Raw genomic sequence first — 18,478 nt, 5'->3', positions numbered from 1 at the left:
AAAGCTGCTTTTGCTTACAGTGCTGAGGAGCCTGGAGCAGGCTCAGAATGTCCCCTGTGGGCTGAAATGAAGCTGGAGAAACCAAAAATTCGTATGAAGAAGGGCATCTCATATTGAGGCATGTTTTCAGGCAACTCCAGATTATTTTGCTGTAGTGGAAACTGCCACCTACAAGGGGAGGATAGAAGTATGTGCTTCCTCTGAGGCCAGACATGCATTTGCACCAGATCCTCCATTCAACTGATGTCCAGCAAGCATGGACCTTCCCAAGGGAAGGCTTCACCATTACTGCTGAATTCATGGGCTTCTCAGAAGTGAAACAGGATGCACTTGCATATGTGCCAGGGTAGGTATGTTCATGCTCAGCCCAGGGCAGCTCCATCCTCCCACCATGGAGGAGCGTGAAGGAAACAGCTCAGAGATGCTATTAGGGCTTTCACCTTTCTCTCCAGGCCTGCCCAGCCCCCAGGAGTAATGTTCCCAGAGGTTGGTGGTCATGTCTCAGCTTTGTTCCTTGCCATGCACAAGCCCACACGATGCAGCAGATGCCAAGTCAGCTGTGAGGCCTGCAGTAGCTGAGGGGCTTGTTGAAGGACCCAGTGACAGAGCGCTGCAAAGCCCCCTGTGAACAGTGTCACAAGTCTACGGGACAGGCAGCATGAGGGTGGCCCCTGCTGCCAGGGCTCTGAAGAATGGTTAGATGTTCATGTCCCTAAAGAAGGCTGGTGGGAAGGTGAAGATGCAGACCCTGCTTTCTGAACTGGAGAAGGACCACTGTGCCCCTCAAGCCAGGGGCGATGCAGTTGCATGTTTCTATGACCCTCGGGCACCATCGCCTCATGATCTCCTTTCTATTTCTCAGAGTCACATATGGTGTTGGTGAGGTGCTAAAGGAAGTAGGAAACAGCCTGGATCACCTTGTTCCCTCCAAACACCCACTTGAAACAGTCTGCGGGTGAAATCAAGATTGGGGCAACAACCTCATGGGAGATCGACCCCCAGGGTGTGGGAACAGGCTCTAGAGCAGGGGAGGAAGCTGATGGGCTGGACAAAAAGGTGAACCTAGGACAGAAATGAAAGAGTGGACTGCAAATGTGGGGCAAAAGCATCATCGCTAGCAGAATGGCTAACGTAACCCTCATCTCCCTCTTGCCTTCACCTGAGGGAAACAGGTTCAGCAAGGAGACACCGTCCCTGCTCCTTTGTGCTCCCCACCTGGATGTCAGGATCCCAGGATCCATCCTGGCCTCCTCACTGCTCGTAACCAGCCGTAGGAAGAGTGTGCCTGCAGATGACTCCTAACCTGTGCACCCCTTTCCTCCGGTACAGCATGCCCCTTCCCCTTCAGCAAGGCTTGTCACAGTGGACTGCTTAGGTCTTCTGCTCCTTATCCTTCAGGGAGTGAAGCAGGTGGGGTGAAGGACCTTTTGAAGGTTCAAGTGTCCTAGTGCATTCATCGACCTGGAAAAGGGAGACAGAGAGGCAGAAGCAATGATAAGGGCTGTGGGTTGGGAACATGGGACCATGACATGGAAGACCGACTGGTGGTGTCATGGGGGATGCTATAGGTCCAGGGTAAGGGTAAGAGTAGGGCTGTGGAGGAGGGAAAACCACATGCAGGCTTAATCCCTGGGATCCTATGAGAAGGCCAGGGTTACATGTGCTCTCTCTCCCTTCCTATCCCCTGCTTTCTGTTGGAAATCGCTGATGCAGAGCCAAAAAACAGCCCCCAAGTTCTGCCTCTGCTGCTGCCTCCAGCCCTCTTACTACAAGCTGAACTAAAATGCCCCTGCAGCGAGTGGGCGGGGGGTAAGAGAGAGGCTGGGAGATGACACAGGAGGGACAGCTGACCCCAATGGACCAGAGGGATATTCCATGCCATGTGGAGTCATGCTCAGCAATAAAATGGGGGGCGGAGGAGGGCATGGGGCAGAGTTCCAAGGTACCATTGCTTGAGGACTGGTTGGACATCGATCTGGTGGGAGGTGGTGAGTGAATGCTTTTGCATCATTTTTTTCTCTCTCTCTTTCCTTCACTTATTAAACTATCTTTATCTTGACCTACAAAGTTTTTTTTCTCACTTTTGCTTTTCTAGTTCTCTCCCCCATCTCACTATAGAGGCAGTGGGCGAGCGGCTGGTGGGTGCTTAGCTGCTGGCAGGGGTTGACCCACCACAATCCACAGAATGGAAAATCAGTAGAAAACCAATATCTCCCCTCCTCTGTAGCATCTCCCCTTGCAGCTTTTGGGTGACCCTCCAGCCCCGCAGTCCAAGATGCTCTGCAGTGACCTATGAGCCAGGGAAGTGGCGACAGCTCGGCTGCAGAAACAGACAGCAGGAGGAATTGCAAAACCGAGCTCCTTCCTCTGCCTCTAATCTCCTTGCCTGGTCTGTGCTGCAGCTTCTCCCACAAATGTTAAAGCTGCCTCTCAGCTCTCCAGAAGAGCCATCCCCGTTTTTCCTGGCAAGCCAGAAAGAAAGGATCCCTCGTTTACACCACAAACAACTAGCTGAGGTAATGTGCAGGAACTGTTTCTCACTGGTATGCCAACTAGGCTGCAGTTCCCAGGTTGAGGTGCCTCAAGGATAGAAGCCCAGAGCGTGCTGAGAAAGAGCTGCCTTGAAGCAGAGGAAGGGGCAGACATTTCTGAGAAAGAGCTGCCTTGAAGCAGAGGAACCGTGCAAGGGACCGTGCAAGGGACCCGTTTCCTGGGATGTAAAAAGGTGTGGCTTGGGGGGCAGGGGGGCATGCAAGGGCTCCTCCTGGGTGCAGCCCTCCCTCCTTTACTGTGAAGTAAGAAATTATGGAGCCAGTCTCTGGTTGAGACTTTTCCAAGGAGACAGTGGTGTGGCAGCGCAGTTAAAGCGAGGGCTGTGCTGAAGGACAGGAGATGATGGGTTTGGCTGCTCAGGAAGCCGCAGCTCCCTTCCCACAGCTGTGCGTGCTGATAGAGGGCCTGGGCAGCCCTGCCGCTAGCACTGCCGCCAGAGCAGTGCCCAGTCCTCGGACAAGGGAGGCAAAGCCGCAGGAGAGCAAACGCTGGAGGGTCCATGGTGAGTCCCAGGGAAGCAGTGTCCATTGGGGCCGGGCACTTGGGGTAGCCATGTGTGTGCATGGGAAGCTCTTTTCACATGATTCATGCTCCTACCTTGTGAACCCAAATCAAGTAGAGGGCTCAGCTGGCGTTGGGTAAGAGCATATTCAGGGAGCCTCTTCCAGCGCACAGCTTTTCTGGGCTGGGGTGAGTGTGGGTATGCAGGGACATGAACACCATGGAGCCACTGCTTTTGCAGTGGTGAGGGCAGCAATGCTACCCCAGCGGAGGAGGCACCGCTGTGAGGAGGCGTGTGAATCAGGTTCTGCCTCCCACAGAGGAGGATGAGGTGAGCAAAAGGGCAGAGATGGTGTCTCCTTGCTGAGCCTGCTGCTCTTCAAGGACAAGGTGACGGGGTGGGTGCTGGCAATAGGTGTGGAACTCATCTCTCCCTTCCATCCTCCCAGGGAGGAGCTGCAGGGCTCAGAGGGCTCACAGAGGGTCTGGTGGGGGATGCCAGCTCTTTTGCAAACGGTGCTTGCGCAGGAAGAAAGGCAATGTGTAGGTGCGTGCCTGCCTGTGCCCACACCTCTCGGCTCTCCCCTCCAGGCCATGCGGATCCTTGCCCTGCTCCTGCTTATCCTCCCGGCTCTGCTGCCCACAGCCGGCACTACCGACCCAGGCCAGCCCTGCCCGTCGGAGATGAACAAGGTCAAGGACCTCCTGGAGGTGAACTGCACGGGGCAGGGTCTCAGTGCGGTGCCCCCAGACCTGCCTGCAGACACGGGCATCCTGCTGCTCAATGCCAACCGCCTGGCGTCCCTCTCCACTGCTGCCTTCCTGCCCCTCACCCAGCTGCAGGACCTCGACCTGGCTGACAACGGGCTGGCAGCTCTGGATACCGGGCTCCCACTGCCATCCCTGAGGGAGCTGATCCTCTCCCGCAACATGCTGGGAGCCCTGCCTGCCCTGCAGGGCCTGCCCGCACTCACCCACCTGGCCGTGGCCCACAACAGCCTGGCAACGCTGGCCCCAGGGGCTTTCCGCGCTGTGACACGGCTGCAGGACCTGGACCTGCGAGGGAACCGTCTACAGACACTGCCCCAGGAGGCCTTTGCAGGGCTGAGGGCACTCAAGTACTTGGACCTCTCGGACAACCTCCTGGAGGAGCTCCCCAGGGAGCTGCTGCAGGATCTGCAAGAGCTGGAGACCCTCTGGCTCTCAGGGAACCGCCTGCAGACCCTGCCCACCAACTTTTTCCCTGAGGGGCACCTCTTCGCATACGTCTTCCTCACTGAGAACCCCTGGCATTGTGACTGCAACCTGCGCTACCTGCGGGCCTGGATCTGGCAGAACGATGGCAGTGTTTATCAGCCAGAGCGAGGCCTGGAGAAGACAAAGGTGGAGGTCGCCCCTGAGAAGGTGCTGTGCCACAGTCCCCCTGAGCATTGGCGGAAGCCCATCATCCACTTCAAGCCCAACTGCGGCAACGTGGGGGATGCGGAAGAGGAGGAAGAGGATGAATACTATGATGAGGAAGAAACGATGGAGAAAGCTACCATGATCGCCTTCTCCCCCCCACATCCATCCATCCCCAAAGAGCACACTACCATGCCCCGTGCTGTTACCTGGCCTCCCCTTGCTACCACAAGACCGCCCCTCAACACCCCTTGTAGCTCCACCCTCACCCCAAGCACTTTGCCTGCGATGCCTGCAAGCACCAGAGCTCCCAGCACCACCACTCCTGCGCCAGCCAGTCCCACCGTCACACCCACACAGACCCCCAGCACTGCCGCCGTCCTCATTGCTGCTCCCGCCAGCACCCAGCACAGATCTGCCACCTTTGTCTCTACCACCTCACTACCAACCACTATGAGCACCAGACCTGCCAGCACCAGCAGCCATCCCCAAACCACACTTGCCACCAGCACTACCAACACCTATGCCACTCTCATGGTGTCCACTGGCGCATTTTCCACCGCCTCCACAGCAGTGCCTTCTACTGCCATGCTAGAGGCCTCTTCCATTGTCAGATCTTCATCTCCTCCTCTGACGTCGACCACTCCCGTGGTCTCCACCACCGTGCTTTCCACTCGTGCCCCAACGCCGCCAGCTCCCCTGGACACCACACACTTCACCCAGCCTGCACCTTCCCCTCCACCTGGACCTCCCTCCCTCTGCCCATGCTCCATCCCAGGACTAGCTGTACCTGTGCTACGCTCACGGGCAGGTGGGGAGGGTCCGCAGTGGGGGCAGGGGGTGCTGAGGCATTGCTGCCTATTGCACTGGGTGCTCTACCTGGCTTCCTTGGCTCTGCTGGTCCTGACCATGCTGGCTCTAGCAGGCTGGCTGGCATGGATGTGTCTGGTGGGACGGCCCTCCTGGCGCAAGTCCCTGCAGACCCAAGAGGTGCAGTATCCACTGCTGAGGTGGAGGGAGTCGACAGGAAGCCCTGTGATGCATCTCAGCAGCTTCAAAAGCCCCCTCCAGCGCCCCATGTTCTGTACCATCAAAGAAGTAGAGTTGTGCCCTGAGGTCACTTACTGCACGATTAAAGACCTGGGGATACAGTGCAGTCCTCCTGCAAGTTCCTCCTTCTGCACCACGAAGGAGCTGTGGGTCCACGACAGTCCTCTCAATGCCTCATTCAAGTCTTTCTCCAGGAAGCTGATGGTCACAAACCTCAGCTCCCTGAGGACCCCTTCTGCTTACAGCCTGGACAGGGGTGTCAAGGCCATTGGTGATGTCAGAGTGAAATATGCTGGCAACACCTTGTAAATGCTTCTGTACGTTCAAAGAGATGGAGGGTCGTGGCTCTGCTTCATGTACACTTGTTTTACAAGGGAAAGATCTGCTTGCCCAGGAGGAAGCCATTCAGCTCCTTCCCCTAGTATTACTCTCATGCACTCTGAGGTTTCTAGATCTGAAATGATTACTTGGGTACTTGGCAGAGGGAGAAGATGCCCTAAACTGGTCACTGATAGTTTGGGGCTGACACTGCCTGCTTTCGGGGTGAGTGTGGGAAAGCAGAGCTTACTTTGCACTCTGCGTCCCAACTGCTTCTGTTCGAATGATGCACATCATAAAGATTCGCTATGCTTTCAACTCAGTGCCAGGTTGTTAATCATAGAATAAATATTCTCTTTGCCTAAATGTCAAATGGGTGCTAGTTTCATTTCATTGGACCTCCCATAGTCCTGGCAGGGTACAGTGAATGACAAAATTGTCTTCAGTGCTTGGAATAGTGAAGACAGAGAGGAAAAGTCCACTTATATCCAGCTTCCTGACTTTTGCCCCACATGTATGATCCTTCACTGTGGGATTGAATCATGTAGGAAAAGCATTCCACTGTATGTCCCACTGCCATATAATCAGTTCAGGAAATGGTAGATGTCGCTGCCTCTGCATGACCCATCGTGGGATGGCTGGAAATGGGGGAGGAGGGCGGGAGGCTTCAGAGGGCGATGGATGTGACTTGTAAGGAATCACACTTGGACAAAATGTCCAGGGGCTGGCCAAACTTTGTGACCACCTGTGCAGAAGTCACCCAAACATGTTGGGAGGTGTGAGAAAGAGGCAGAGGTTGTCACTGGCGGGGTTCAAACGGCAGGCCCCAACACTGGTGCACAAATGCAGCGACTAGATCATATGAAACACTTTTGCAGTCTCAAGCGCTGTTCCAGTTCCAACTGTCCCAAACGTATCATCCAGCTACTGTGGGTCAGCAGGCCTTCTGCCAGATTAATTAATTGGTCCACAGAAGGATACGTGTGCCTGTGCTTGGCCAGCTGGGGTGAGCATCCTTCTATGCAAGCGTGTCTGCTTGTCAAGCTCATGTGTGCTAGTGTGTCTGTGGACATGTGAGCTCTGCATTTGTGAGCATTTGTCTGTGTGTTGGTGCTGCCCTCTGACCCCCACCATACTCTCTCCCTCTTTTCTGAGACAACAGGAACAGTCCCAGAGACCCCAGATTTGACCCAGAATCCCTCTGAACAACTCTAGAGATGACTGCAACAGCCCAGGAGACCTCAGATACCCTCAGAGCATCCAAGGGACACATGGGCGGCCTTGGGGAGACCCCAGAGAGCCCTATTACTTGAGTTTGAACTTTTTCTTTACATTGATTTTTTTTTTTTCTTTATCAGATACTTCTACTACATCTTGGGACATTTTCCAGCCCCTTCTGGTCTTATATAGCAATGTTGGTGACTAAGGATGACTTTTCTTGTTTTGTTACAGTGCTATTTCTCACATTCTTGTGCTTAGGCTCTGTGGTGGGGCAGCATGCATCAGCTCTCACCTCTCAAGGAGCTTTGACTTCCTTTTGACACTTCTCTCACAATGTCATGGCATCCAAGTTAGGCCATCAAGCTCTGAATGGCTGGAGAATTGGACAGGTAAAAAGTGGTGTGAAGGTCAGGACCAGTGGCTAGTGGTTAATGGATTATACTCGGCTGCTGGTAACGTGGAGTACCACACAGGGCTGTGCTGGAAACTCTTCTGTTTAACATCTTTATCAATGACACAGAGGAGGCAACCAAATGTGCTTTTATCGTGTGGGCAGATGACACCAGGTTGGGAGGGATCAGTTCATACGCTTCCAACAGGACCACCATTCAGGGAGCACCATTCACCCTGGAGAAATGTGTTGACAGAAACCTGATGAAAGTCAACAAGCACAAATGCAAAGTCCTGTACCTTGGAAGGAAGACCACAACAGTGCCAGCGGGGGACAGACTGGCTGGGGAGCAGAGCTACGGAAAAGGACCTGTGTGTCTTGGTCGACAGAAAGGTGAACAAGATCCAGCAGTGCACCCTGGCAGCAGACAGCAACAGAAGCCTGGGCTGTGTTAACAGGAGCATAGCCAGTAGACCAAGGGAAAGCGATTATCCCCCTCTACTCAGTGCTCATTAGCCCACATCTAAAATGCTGTTTTGGGGAGCCATGAGAACTTGCAACCCTCCCCTACACATCCCAGGACCCTCAATTCCCTCCCCAAAGGTACCACTGGTACCGCAATATCTCTCAGAATCCCCATTACCTCTGCCTCTCCTTCCAAGTCATCTGTAGGATTCTCCCATCTCTCCACACAACAAGCACTCCAGTTCACTCCAGGAAGCCAAGACCTCCCAGAACCACCTAGGAAGCCCAGAGCCCCTGGGACCCCCCAGTGCCCTCATCTACCCTGCCATCTACCCCAAAACCCTGGCACCCCCAGGACTCTCCTATTCCCTCAGGATCCTCCATGCACCCCAAGACCTCTCAATCCCTAGACACACGCACACCCTCCCCCATGCCCAGTGAACACAGGCACCCAGAGCCCCAGTGCCCTCCACCCACCCCTCCCCAGGGGACCCAGGAATCCAGGCAATCCTGGTCCCCACCACCACCCATCCAGGACACTCAGGCCATTGGTCTCCTGCTCTCCTCCTGTTCCTTGCGAGAAGCACCTGGATGTCTGGGATCCCCAGCAGAAACAAGAAGACCCAGATGGGCAGTTCAGGAGCGACTTTTATTCAACCCAAGAGTGGGGGGAAATTGGGGGAGCCCCATTGCCTAGTGAAAGCGTCAGGGCAGGGGAGTGAGTATTCCTGGAGGCACAGGGTTGCAGTATGGGGAGTCTTTGTGTCCCCCATGCCCTAGCATGTACCCTGGGGGTGGGGGGTTGCCGGAAACCACAGGAGGAACCCATTGTGGGGAAAGGATCTGGGGGCGATTTTGTCCCATAGAGATGCCCATGGATGCTAGCTGGGGATCCCAGTATGGGGTGCAGAGCTTTTAAGGCCCCCCCCCTAAGTATTATTGGGGGTGTCAGGTGATCTCGAGGGGTCCTCAAGGCAGTTGGGGCCACGCAAGGCACGGGGTACAGTGAGGACACAAGCCTGGAGGTCAGTATAGGCATGGGGCAAGGTGCCCCGGGTGATCCAGCGCCGGGTGCCTGGCTGGTAGGCGTGGATCAAGTGGGTGTCCCGGTAGGTCTCATGACTGTACCCTCCCAGTACGAGCAGCTCCCCCCCCAGCACAGCTGCGCCCCCAACTACATGGGCATGGGGCAAGGGGCTGAGGAGGACCCAGATGTCCAGCTTGGGGCTGTAGACCTCAAAGGCCAGCTGGTCCCTGTAGCCAGCCTGCCCATCCCGCTGGCACAGCCCCCCAGCCACATAGAGCTGCCCACCCGCCTCCTCCATGATGTGCCCAGCTCGCTGGCCATTCATGGGGGCCAGGAGCATGGCAGGCGCATCTGGGATGTAGCGCAGCATGGCCGCCTGGCACTGGCATGCCTCATCACACCCCCCTGACACGTAGAGGGCACCATCCAAGGCACTCGCTGCATGCCCGCACAGAGCCATCGGCAGGGGCTGGCACCTCCTAGGCAAGGAGAGAGGGAGGGGGTGAAGGGCAGGTTAAGCAGGGCTGCCCCATGGTGACTGCCTGCCCAGGAGTTTCCCAGTGAGCCATGGCTCCATTGACTGCTCAGCAGTCAACGCTGGCCAACACCCAATGAGCCCCAGTGGGCAGCATCAGCTAACAGATAATGGATGCCCAAGGGCCATCACTGTTCAAGACTTTGTAGACCCCAAAAGACACTATTGGTCAACCCACAGTGGACTCCCTAATGGACAATATTGGCCAACAACCAACAGAGCACCCAATGAACATAGCTGGAAGATGTTTAAATGATTCATCTTATTGGCAGATGGCCAACAGACCCTCAGTGAATACTGTTGGCCAAAAACTCATTCACCACCCAATAGGCACCACTGGCCAACACCCAATGACCTCCAAGGGACATGGTTGCTCAACACCCAGTAGACCTCTCCCAAAGGCCACTGTAGGCCCATTGTCCATTGGAGGCTCAGTGACCCAAAGACCACTCAATGGGCACCGCTGGCCAATGCAAGGGGCTGCTAGGGCAGAGGAAAGCAGGTGGCCACGTAGAGTGGTCTCACCTCCAGGTGTCATTGGCCAGGTCATAGCGCTCCACAGTGTCTGTGCAGTAGAGCTCCCCCGAGCTGCCCCCCAGGGCATAGATGAAATCCCCAAGTGCCACAGCGGCAAAGTAGCTCCGCCCACAGGTCATGCTGGCCAGGCGCTCCCAGGAATCATCCATAGGCTGATACCTGTGTTTGAGAGGTAAAGAGGCAAGAAACTACCTGTTATCTACAATGTCATAAGGTAATGTTGGCACCGCTGAGGGCAACAACCCACCTACAACCAGCCAATCCCATAATGCCTTGGGGCCACATAGTCCCCTTGCGTGGGAATATCCTCTCCTTTCTGGGCAATAGCAAACCCATAATGCCCTGAGGCATCTCCAGATAGGAGCCTCCCTGCCCTACCCCCAAAAAGCCTGTAACATCCCAGAGTCAAAGGGCACCTCCCAGTCCTACACCCAACCAATCCCCGAATGCCTTGGGGCCACTTGACCCAACTGCAGTGCCACAACACCTTGGGTCCATGGGGCAGCTCTAGCTCCACCAACACCTCCTCTGATCCCACCTCTAGGTCCTCTGTAGCCCTCACCTGTAGACACTGGCCAGGGTATCATGGACCCCGTAGTAGTGCTTTCCACCCAGGACATAGAGGATGTTGCCCACCACAGCTACAGCATGGCGGAAGCGTGGGCCATCAGGTAAGTGCCCCAGTGGCCGCCACTCCACCTGCTTCACCAGCCCCACAGCACTGCGGTAGCGGTGGGCAAACCAGAGGTGTCTGCTGGGCTTCCGGGCAGCCAGGTTGGCCGTCAGTTTCTCTCCACCACAAACCACCAGCACCTCTTGCAGGGAACGCACCCGGCATGGCAGCTGGGCCATGGGGGCCAAACTTGCTACCACAAGCTCGTGGAGGACCTTTGGGTCAGCTACCCCTGCAGTCACTGATCGGACCTTCTTCAGCTCCTGGCCAGACATGAGGGCAAAGCGAACAGATGACAGGACTTCCTTGGCTAGATCCTCTTGGCCATCTCCATTGGCCATAAGCCACCGGGATGCTGCTTCCAAAGCCTCTAGTTCATAGAGGACATTGAGACCATCAGAGCGGAGGAGGCGGATGAGAAGATGTGCAGGAAGATCCAGGAAGGCTGGTGTGGCCGCCACGCTGGGGAAGGTGGCCAAGATGTAGTCCTCTGCTACACGGGCCACCTGGGCCAGCCCATAAGCCACAGCAAAGGCCAGCACATCCAGGCCAGTTTCTGGGGTCAGGCCATGGGTGAAAACATCCAGGCAGAGGGTGAGGAGCCCCCAGGCCTGGTAGCGCAGGGAGGTCTCAGCTGCCTCCAGGACTGCGGGCCACGGCCCTGCCACAGCCCCTGTGTAGGCGAAGGACAGGAGGAGGCGCAGCTCGGCTGGGGACAGCCCTGTGGCCAGCGGGACGGTGGGGTTGTGGGTGGCCTCCCGCATGGGGCAAGTGAAGAGGGCCCGGAAGAAGTCACAGGAGCAGCTCAGAGCCAGGCGCTGAACTAGGGGGAAGGAGGAAGAATGGTGTGGGCAGCAGGGGACCCTTTGCACCATGCAGCCCTCTGGGAACCCAGGTGTCCTGGCCCTCCCCCCTCCCAAACCCCCAGCTCTCCTGAGGGGACCAGCCCCATGGGCACCTCTATCTCCTCATCCCCACCTGGAGCCTCAGCCTCCAGCATCCCTGCCAGGGGACCCAGCTGTCCCAGCATGCCCTGCCCCCTTCCCAGGCCCTCCCGGGGGACCCCCACCCCCAGCTCACCTGGGATGACCTCGTCCCCTGCCCGGAGCTGGAGGTCGCAGCCCAGGCCACTGGCATGGAGTTGCTCCATGGCTCTTAGCGTCTTCCACTGCTCCTCCAGGGGCTTGGGACCCCCCTCCTGGGGGTCACTCTCCAGCCGTGGGGCACAGGCGGCCACCACTCGGGGGGCTCCCAGGGCCTGGGCGGCCTCCTCTACCTCCTTCTCCCGGCCATGGGGCACAGTTCCTCCATAGGCAAAGGCCAGCACAGCCCGCCAGCCCCATAGTGTGGCCCCAGGAGGCAGCGGGACATGGGGTGGGGGGCTCTGGCGCAGCTCTCTGGTCCTGTCCTCCAGGAAGTGGAGGAAGAAGGAGCTGATGGAGGCCAGGACCACGGCATGGGCCACATCGCCCTCCGGGCCCACAGCCACATCCACCAGCTGTCCTGCGGTGCGGAGGTGGTCGGCGGTGGCCAGGAAGTGTCCAGCGTGGGCCCCATCCCGCAGGCTCCACTGGGCTGGGGCCGGCCCCTCTGCAACCCACATCTTGCCTGTGGGAACACACAGATCAGGGGGGTCAGGGTGCTGTCTCCATAGCCAGAGCTTCTGGCCCACAGCAGGAGTCCTGGCTGGGTACACGGGGTCCTGCTACTGGCACTGCCCCACAGTGAAAGCCACTGGATCCATCGCCAAAGGCTCTACCCCATAGCTGAGGCCACCAGGAACTGCTACTGCCCCATAGCTGAATTTAATGACCCTTGGCAAAACCACAGCCCCATAGGTGAGTCCAACAGACCATGTTGCTGCTTCATAGCTGAGGCTGATGTCCCTCATCTGCCTCACTGCTGAACCCTCAGGATGAAGCTACCGACCCACAGCCAATGCTGCTGCCCCAACTGAAAGCCACAGCCCCATAGCTCAGTCCACTGTCCCCCATCAAACCCTCCGCCCTGTAGCAGAAGCCACCAAGCCCTTCCCCAACCATTGCCCCATAGTCGAAACTACTGGTGCTCCAACAGTAGCAAAGCCGCTGGTCCCCAGAACAGCTCCCCGGCGAAGCCGCCTGTCCCACCTGTTTGGTGCACGGCAGTGGCTGCTGTGCGCTGCCTGTCGCCTGTTGCAATGCATTGCACTGCGAGTTGCGTGTGACGTTGCACGTCATGTGCCCTCTTGCACTGCTTACTGTTGGGGTGTGCTGATCCTCGTGCAGCACACTGTCACACCACGGTGCGCTGCACGCTGTCGCCCCCCCTGCCCCGTCACGAGTGGCACCTCACGTGTTGCTCGCTGTGTTTGCACGGTGTCGCGTGTCCTTGCTCAGGCCACACGCTTTGCAACCCGGCGTGGTGCATGCCATATGCTGTGTCCTGCATTGCTGCGCGGCATGCCGCACTGTGCCATGCCACGCACTTGTCCCCCCTTACCGCCTGCCGCCGCTCCGGAAAGCTCCTGTGACCCCCCGGGAATGTGCCTGGGTAATTATAGCCCAGACAGGACACGTGGCCACGGCCGGGAGCTGGGAGAGGCCCAGGCGGAGGGAGGTCCAAGGCCCTGGAGCCCTGGGATGGGGTGGCGGGGACACCCACGTTCCCTGAGGACAGGCAGTGGGGTGGGTGGAAGCTGCCGGGAGTTTTTTCCCCTATCAGGCAGCGGGAAGGTACAGGCAGGGCTGAAAAACCTGGGTTACCCTGAGCAGGTCCTGTTGGGGCTCTCTGGCCCATCAGACCACCCCCAAACCTTGCTCACCTCAAGAGCCCAGGGTGAAGCAGGGCCCCCCTCAAAAGTCCTTGGGTGAGAGAGAAACAAACCCCCTGCTCTCCCAGCCCCATGGGGGGTGACCCCCCCACCCACCCATTGTGCTCCTGAACTGGAGCCCAGCCCCTCTGACCCCTGCACCAAAGAGCCGGGGGCCCCCAGCCCTGGTGCCAGGAAGCACATGGGGACACCAGCCCCTTGACCCAGCCCCAAGCACTCCCAGAACCATCCTGCACCCCCCTGGGACTCCCACCGGCCCACAGAGAGCACACACCAGAGAGCAGCACAGCCTGCCATGGTTGTGACCGTGCGTCCCCCTGTGTCGCTCTGTCCCCTCCTCTGCTGTCCTTGGGTCCCTCAATCCCCTTGTCTCTGGTTCCCCTATCTCCTGTCCCCTCCCCTCACACCTCCCTGTGTTCCCCTATCCCACATCCCTGCTTCCCCTAGTGCCCATATTCCCTGTCTCTATTAACTCATATCCCCGTCCCCAAATGTCCTGTCCCTGTACCCTCATAGTCCCATGTGTCTGGTTGAATTCTGTGTCCCCAAAGATGACGATTTCACAGCCTTTCCAAGTCCATTTTCCAGCACTTACCTACCACAACTGTGAGATTTTTTTTTCCTTCTATCTAGTTAGAAGTTCCCTTTCTGCAACTTGTGCTTGTTATTTCTCATCCTTTACTGAGCACCTGAGCCTGCCTCTTCTCTAACCAAAATGGTATTACATCAGCCCTTGACCTTCTTTTCTCCAGGCTGAATGATGCAGTTCCCCTCACCCCTCATCACGCATCCTGTCTCTCAACCCTCTACACCTTCTTGGTGGCTTTGCTGGACGTGCTTCAGTTTGCACACAGAAAATTCAGCTGGACACAGCCCTGAGCAACCTGCTCCAACTTTGAGCAGGAAGATCTCCAGGGGTCCCTTCCAACCTCAGCTATTCCCCAATTCTAACCCTGCAGTTGTGGGCTCTAGACTTCCTTAAATGCTTATCAGAGAAAGTCCCCAGGCTCCCGAACACCTTGTGGGCAATCTATATCCCCCACCCCAAATTCCTAATCCTCAACCTAGAGCCAAGCGCTTCTTCAGAAGTTTTGACTCCAAACCCTTACTGATGGTCTCAGTGCAGCGCAATCCCAATCCTTGCCAAAAAATCCTGCAGGACCCACTTGAAACTACAAGAAGAACCCCTAAAAGACCAGACTGAAAACGGTAATTGTACCCCTCAAGCTTGCGTGCGCAACAGACACGGAGGCAAAGTGACTTGTGCATGAAAAAGAAATCTCAGCAGGAGAAGCAGATCGAAGCTTCCTCTCCAACGGCTCCACCTGTTTTGCGTCTCAGCCCCAACACTGTAAACAGCCAGACGATGTCAAAAAGTTGCGACAACTGCTGGTTTGACAGTATCTTTATTACACAACGTCTTATTACATACAACATTCAAAAGACAGCTTGCAGGGAGGAAAGGCTACATTTACAGCTTGGGAGGTCCCGTCAGCCTCCAGCCCTCCTTGTTACCTATCTTCATTAGAGCAGCGGTAATTCCAAACCCCAAACATGCAGTGGTACCAGTCATGTAACTGTGAGCTGGAAAAAACAAATCAAACAATAAAAGATCTATTAGGGCACAAGTACTATACACTAGATCTCGACAGACTGCAATTTTTCCATGAACTACTCACAGTCCCTTCACCATCAGTAACATTGTTTGCCAAGAGAAATCAGAAAAGTGATCTTTTTTTAAATTAAGTTTTCTCATGCTTTTAGCTTGCTGTTTGAAGTATCAGTTTCTATAATCCACTACCTCGTCTCCTTACATAGGCAATCTTAAATTGCTTATTTCAGTGACAAAAATAACAATTGCTGCTTCCAATTCTCATCAGCTCAGCAACTAGGAAAAGTAAAGATAAATTCTATTTCACCACAATTACAATTTAAATAAATCCCACACATCTTTAACACTGAGTCTGAAAATGCCTAAAAAAACCAGAGCTGTATAAGTATCTGCAGGAGCTAATCTAGCCTGATGAGGTGCCATAGCAGCAACAGCAGCAAGATACAGCTTGTCCCTCAGAGTGCAGGAAGAAGTCACAAGGCAGATGTTAGATTCTATTTTCCATGTAAAATAAATCCCATTTGTTGCCAAGAAAACATGGATTTCCACAATTACGTTTTTCATACCCTGCAATTTCAAGTTATAACGGGTAGTTCTAACTGGCAGTACTGGCTCAGCTCTATCTCTGGTCTCCTTCCGTAGCAGTATTTATTTTAGCAGACCTGTACAATGGCATGTCAACGAAACTGGCACGTAATGGAATTCACATGCTGAGATGAATCTTTACCAAATAAGCCTGACATCAGGATTATTTCACATTTCTCCCTAACAGAAAGGTTTCTAAAACCAGAGAGGGCTCATTTCATTACAGGCATTATCCACATTTACCTCTTGCACCTAAGACAGCTCCTGTTACGCAGCCTCCTATGAAATAGTTCAAGGGATCCTCTGGTTCCTCTCGGATTTGGGCACTGAGGCAGGTAGTTAAGCCAAACACAGCTCCTAGTGTAGCTGTAAACAAGAGGTAAAAAACCAAAACAAAACCCCTCAAGGAACTGAGAATTACATACGTACAAAGCACATTTTTGAGACGCACGGTGTCGTACAACAGTTCCTCTGGGAGAAAAAAGGAAAATGAAGCAAGATCAGCTTTCGATTACCCAGGGGCATCATATCATAGCCATTATGGTGAGACTCAGCATTATGAAGTCCCATCTGGTTCCTTCTGGTACCTCCTCCACTCCAGCCATGCAGCCACCTCTGTGCCATGCAGGTTCCGTGCAAGCAGGTCCAGCTCAGCAGTTAGCTGGATCCCCAGGAACCCTGCTGTGTGCCAGCACACAAGGCAGGCGCGTTCAAATGGCTACGGACAAATGCCACCGCATCCAGCTTGGTTTAATAACTAAGCTCAGACTTAATAAGAACCCCTCCAGGTGAGGCAATGGGGCAGCCCCCAGCAGCCAGGAGGTAAGAGAAGAGAAGCAGGTTTCTCTGTAGCACGTTTCCCCAGGGTGTAGGAAATAGGAGAGCTCTGTTTGGGCTCCGTGCTGAAACTCAGCTCACAAGTCCCTGTGAATCCAGCCTCACAGGGCTTCAGGCAGAGACACTCAGACAGCTCTGCTCTCCTTAAGGTCGGTTTGTCCCGGCACTTTACTCCTCTGCCTGGGGCTTGCAATGATTTTTGGATAGTAGAAAAATGGATTGAGTTTGTAAATTATTCTTTTTGTAAACTGATTTTGATTTTGTAAATTGATTTCATATATTGAATTAAGAAATTGCAAAGTAGCATTGTCTTGTCCACTGAATTACATACCTCAGCTCATCAGACCTTGCATCTATGTAACTGAAAAGTTTGGCAAATAGCTGTGTCAAGCAAATACACTAAAAGGTTTTCTTTGTTTGTAATACAGGTTCTTGATCATGAAATGTGAAACTGGCTACCAGGCACCATCTGCAGATTTCAATTAATCTTTCTCGGGACCAACAAAAATGTCCAGGATAAAAATTTTCAATCTCTGTGGTAAACTAGTAAACCACAAGCTCATGTTACAAACCTCTGCAGTTTTTCAGCAGCAAATGCAATTATGCTGATCCTAAAATCAACTGAAAAGAGCACTGAAGAAACAAAACCCACAGACCGAAGACTGTATTTCAGCTTCCCTGCTTTGGACCAAGGAGTCTGTAGGTAAAACACATGGCTTCAGACCACAAGTTCTGGCCCCTTAACAGCGGACAGGATAAGCCCTTCCTCAGGTGCGAGAGCTGGTGAGAGGATTCAATATGCTGGTTTAGGACTACGGGATTTATTGAAATCATAATTGGTTACATTATCTGGTCCACTATAATGACCTTTTATGGCTCAACTCATTACAGGAGATTCCAGGTCCTGCTTTAGAGGTGAACAACTCAAAAATGCAGATCAGTCCAGATTGTGAAGCTTGTGAACCAGCTTCCAGTTCAGAGCAGTAGCGCACGGGGAAAGACAGAGGTGGCGTAAAACATTAAATCAGACTGAAAAACAAGATGAGTTTGGTGAGAAGAAAACTGTGTGCTTGCCAAGGGGCTGGGGGAGCTTCAGCCTTGCGGATCTGCCCCTGGAATAGCCCCCTCAGTTCCCTGCCCACCTCTTCAGTGACCACTTTCTCTTGCAAAACACAGACAATTTAAGACAACTGAGTGGTTTCCTCTTGGCTATACAGCATGATGGGAAAAACCCTACATTTATTTTCCTTTTGCCATCAAAAACATTGTGTTTGCTCTTCAGCAAGAGTGATTTATTAAGTGCAATGCCTAAACAGATGAAGTAAACGACTAAGACGAGTTTGCTTCCACTATACTTTTGCCCAGAAACTAGCTGTTTTGCAAATACTGATAATGTGTACCTTTTACTTTAGATTGCAAAAAATGCATTACCTAAACTTTAAATAAACAACATGGCTTTAAATAAAGAACGTGGGAGGCAGAGACTGCCTCAGATGCACCTTCAGCCTGAGCTGACACAAATGTTCTTCTGTCTCAAGCATTAATTCAGGAGTTTCTTTTGCCATCGCCCATATGATTACCGGTATTACATTATCCAGGTGTGAATAACCGTTCCATTCTATGCTGTGCTGTGCTATCCCTATTTGACATACAAATAAGCAGTGTGTTAGAGGAAATACAGCAAAAGGAAATACCAGCTGTAAAGCTTTGCACTTCTTTCAAGTCACGTTAGCGTTCTGGCTCTTGGCTTCCATCCTTAAATAACCACCTGCCCTCGAGGCCTGCAGAGGAGGAACACCAACCAATGCCGAGCACCGAGTCGCAGGTGAAGGCGGAGGCTGAGCCAGGAGGCCTCACCGGAGGCCGCCCGTGCCGCGGCAGAGCAGGGCGGCCCAGGGGACCGACCGATGCGGAAGCGCCCGCCCGCGAGGCACCGCCACGGCCGGCTGGGGGGGACGGA

At 54.4% G+C, this 18,478-nt stretch overlaps 2 protein-coding genes across 3 annotated transcripts; one reads left to right on the top strand and one right to left on the bottom strand.

The window, feature by feature from the left end:
- Positions 1–2,476: 2,476 nt before the first annotated feature.
- On the top strand, positions 2,477–6,179 carry GP1BA (glycoprotein Ib platelet alpha subunit). 2 transcript variants are annotated; one of them, XM_019471480.1, is made up of 2 exons: positions 2,477–2,516; positions 3,646–6,179. In XM_019471480.1, the coding sequence occupies exon 2, from the start codon at positions 3,649–3,651 to the stop codon at positions 5,812–5,814; it is 2,166 nt and encodes a 721-aa protein (XP_019327025.1). In that variant the 5' UTR covers positions 2,477–2,516; positions 3,646–3,648; the 3' UTR covers positions 5,815–6,179. The 2 variants fall into 2 exon arrangements, with proteins under 2 accessions (XP_019327025.1, XP_009275319.1); XM_009277044.2 differs by lacking the exon at positions 2,477–2,516 and adding an exon at positions 3,010–3,055.
- Positions 6,180–8,530: 2,351 nt separating this feature from the next.
- KLHL33 (kelch like family member 33) lies at positions 8,531–12,275 on the bottom strand. The gene is made up of 4 exons (XM_009277064.1): positions 11,753–12,275; positions 10,562–11,495; positions 9,988–10,158; positions 8,531–9,406 (listed from the first exon to the last, which is right to left on the bottom strand). Exons 1-4 carry the CDS (start codon positions 12,273–12,275, stop codon positions 8,830–8,832), a joined length of 2,205 nt encoding a protein of 734 aa, XP_009275339.1. The 3' UTR covers positions 8,531–8,829.
- Positions 12,276–18,478: the final 6,203 nt, after the last annotated feature.

Source organism: Aptenodytes forsteri, unplaced genomic scaffold (genome assembly GCF_000699145.1).
Source record: "Aptenodytes forsteri isolate BGI_AS27 unplaced genomic scaffold, ASM69914v1 Scaffold274, whole genome shotgun sequence".
NCBI lineage: Eukaryota > Metazoa > Chordata > Aves > Sphenisciformes > Spheniscidae > Aptenodytes > Aptenodytes forsteri.
This window is presented reverse-complemented; position numbering and strand designations above follow the sequence as displayed.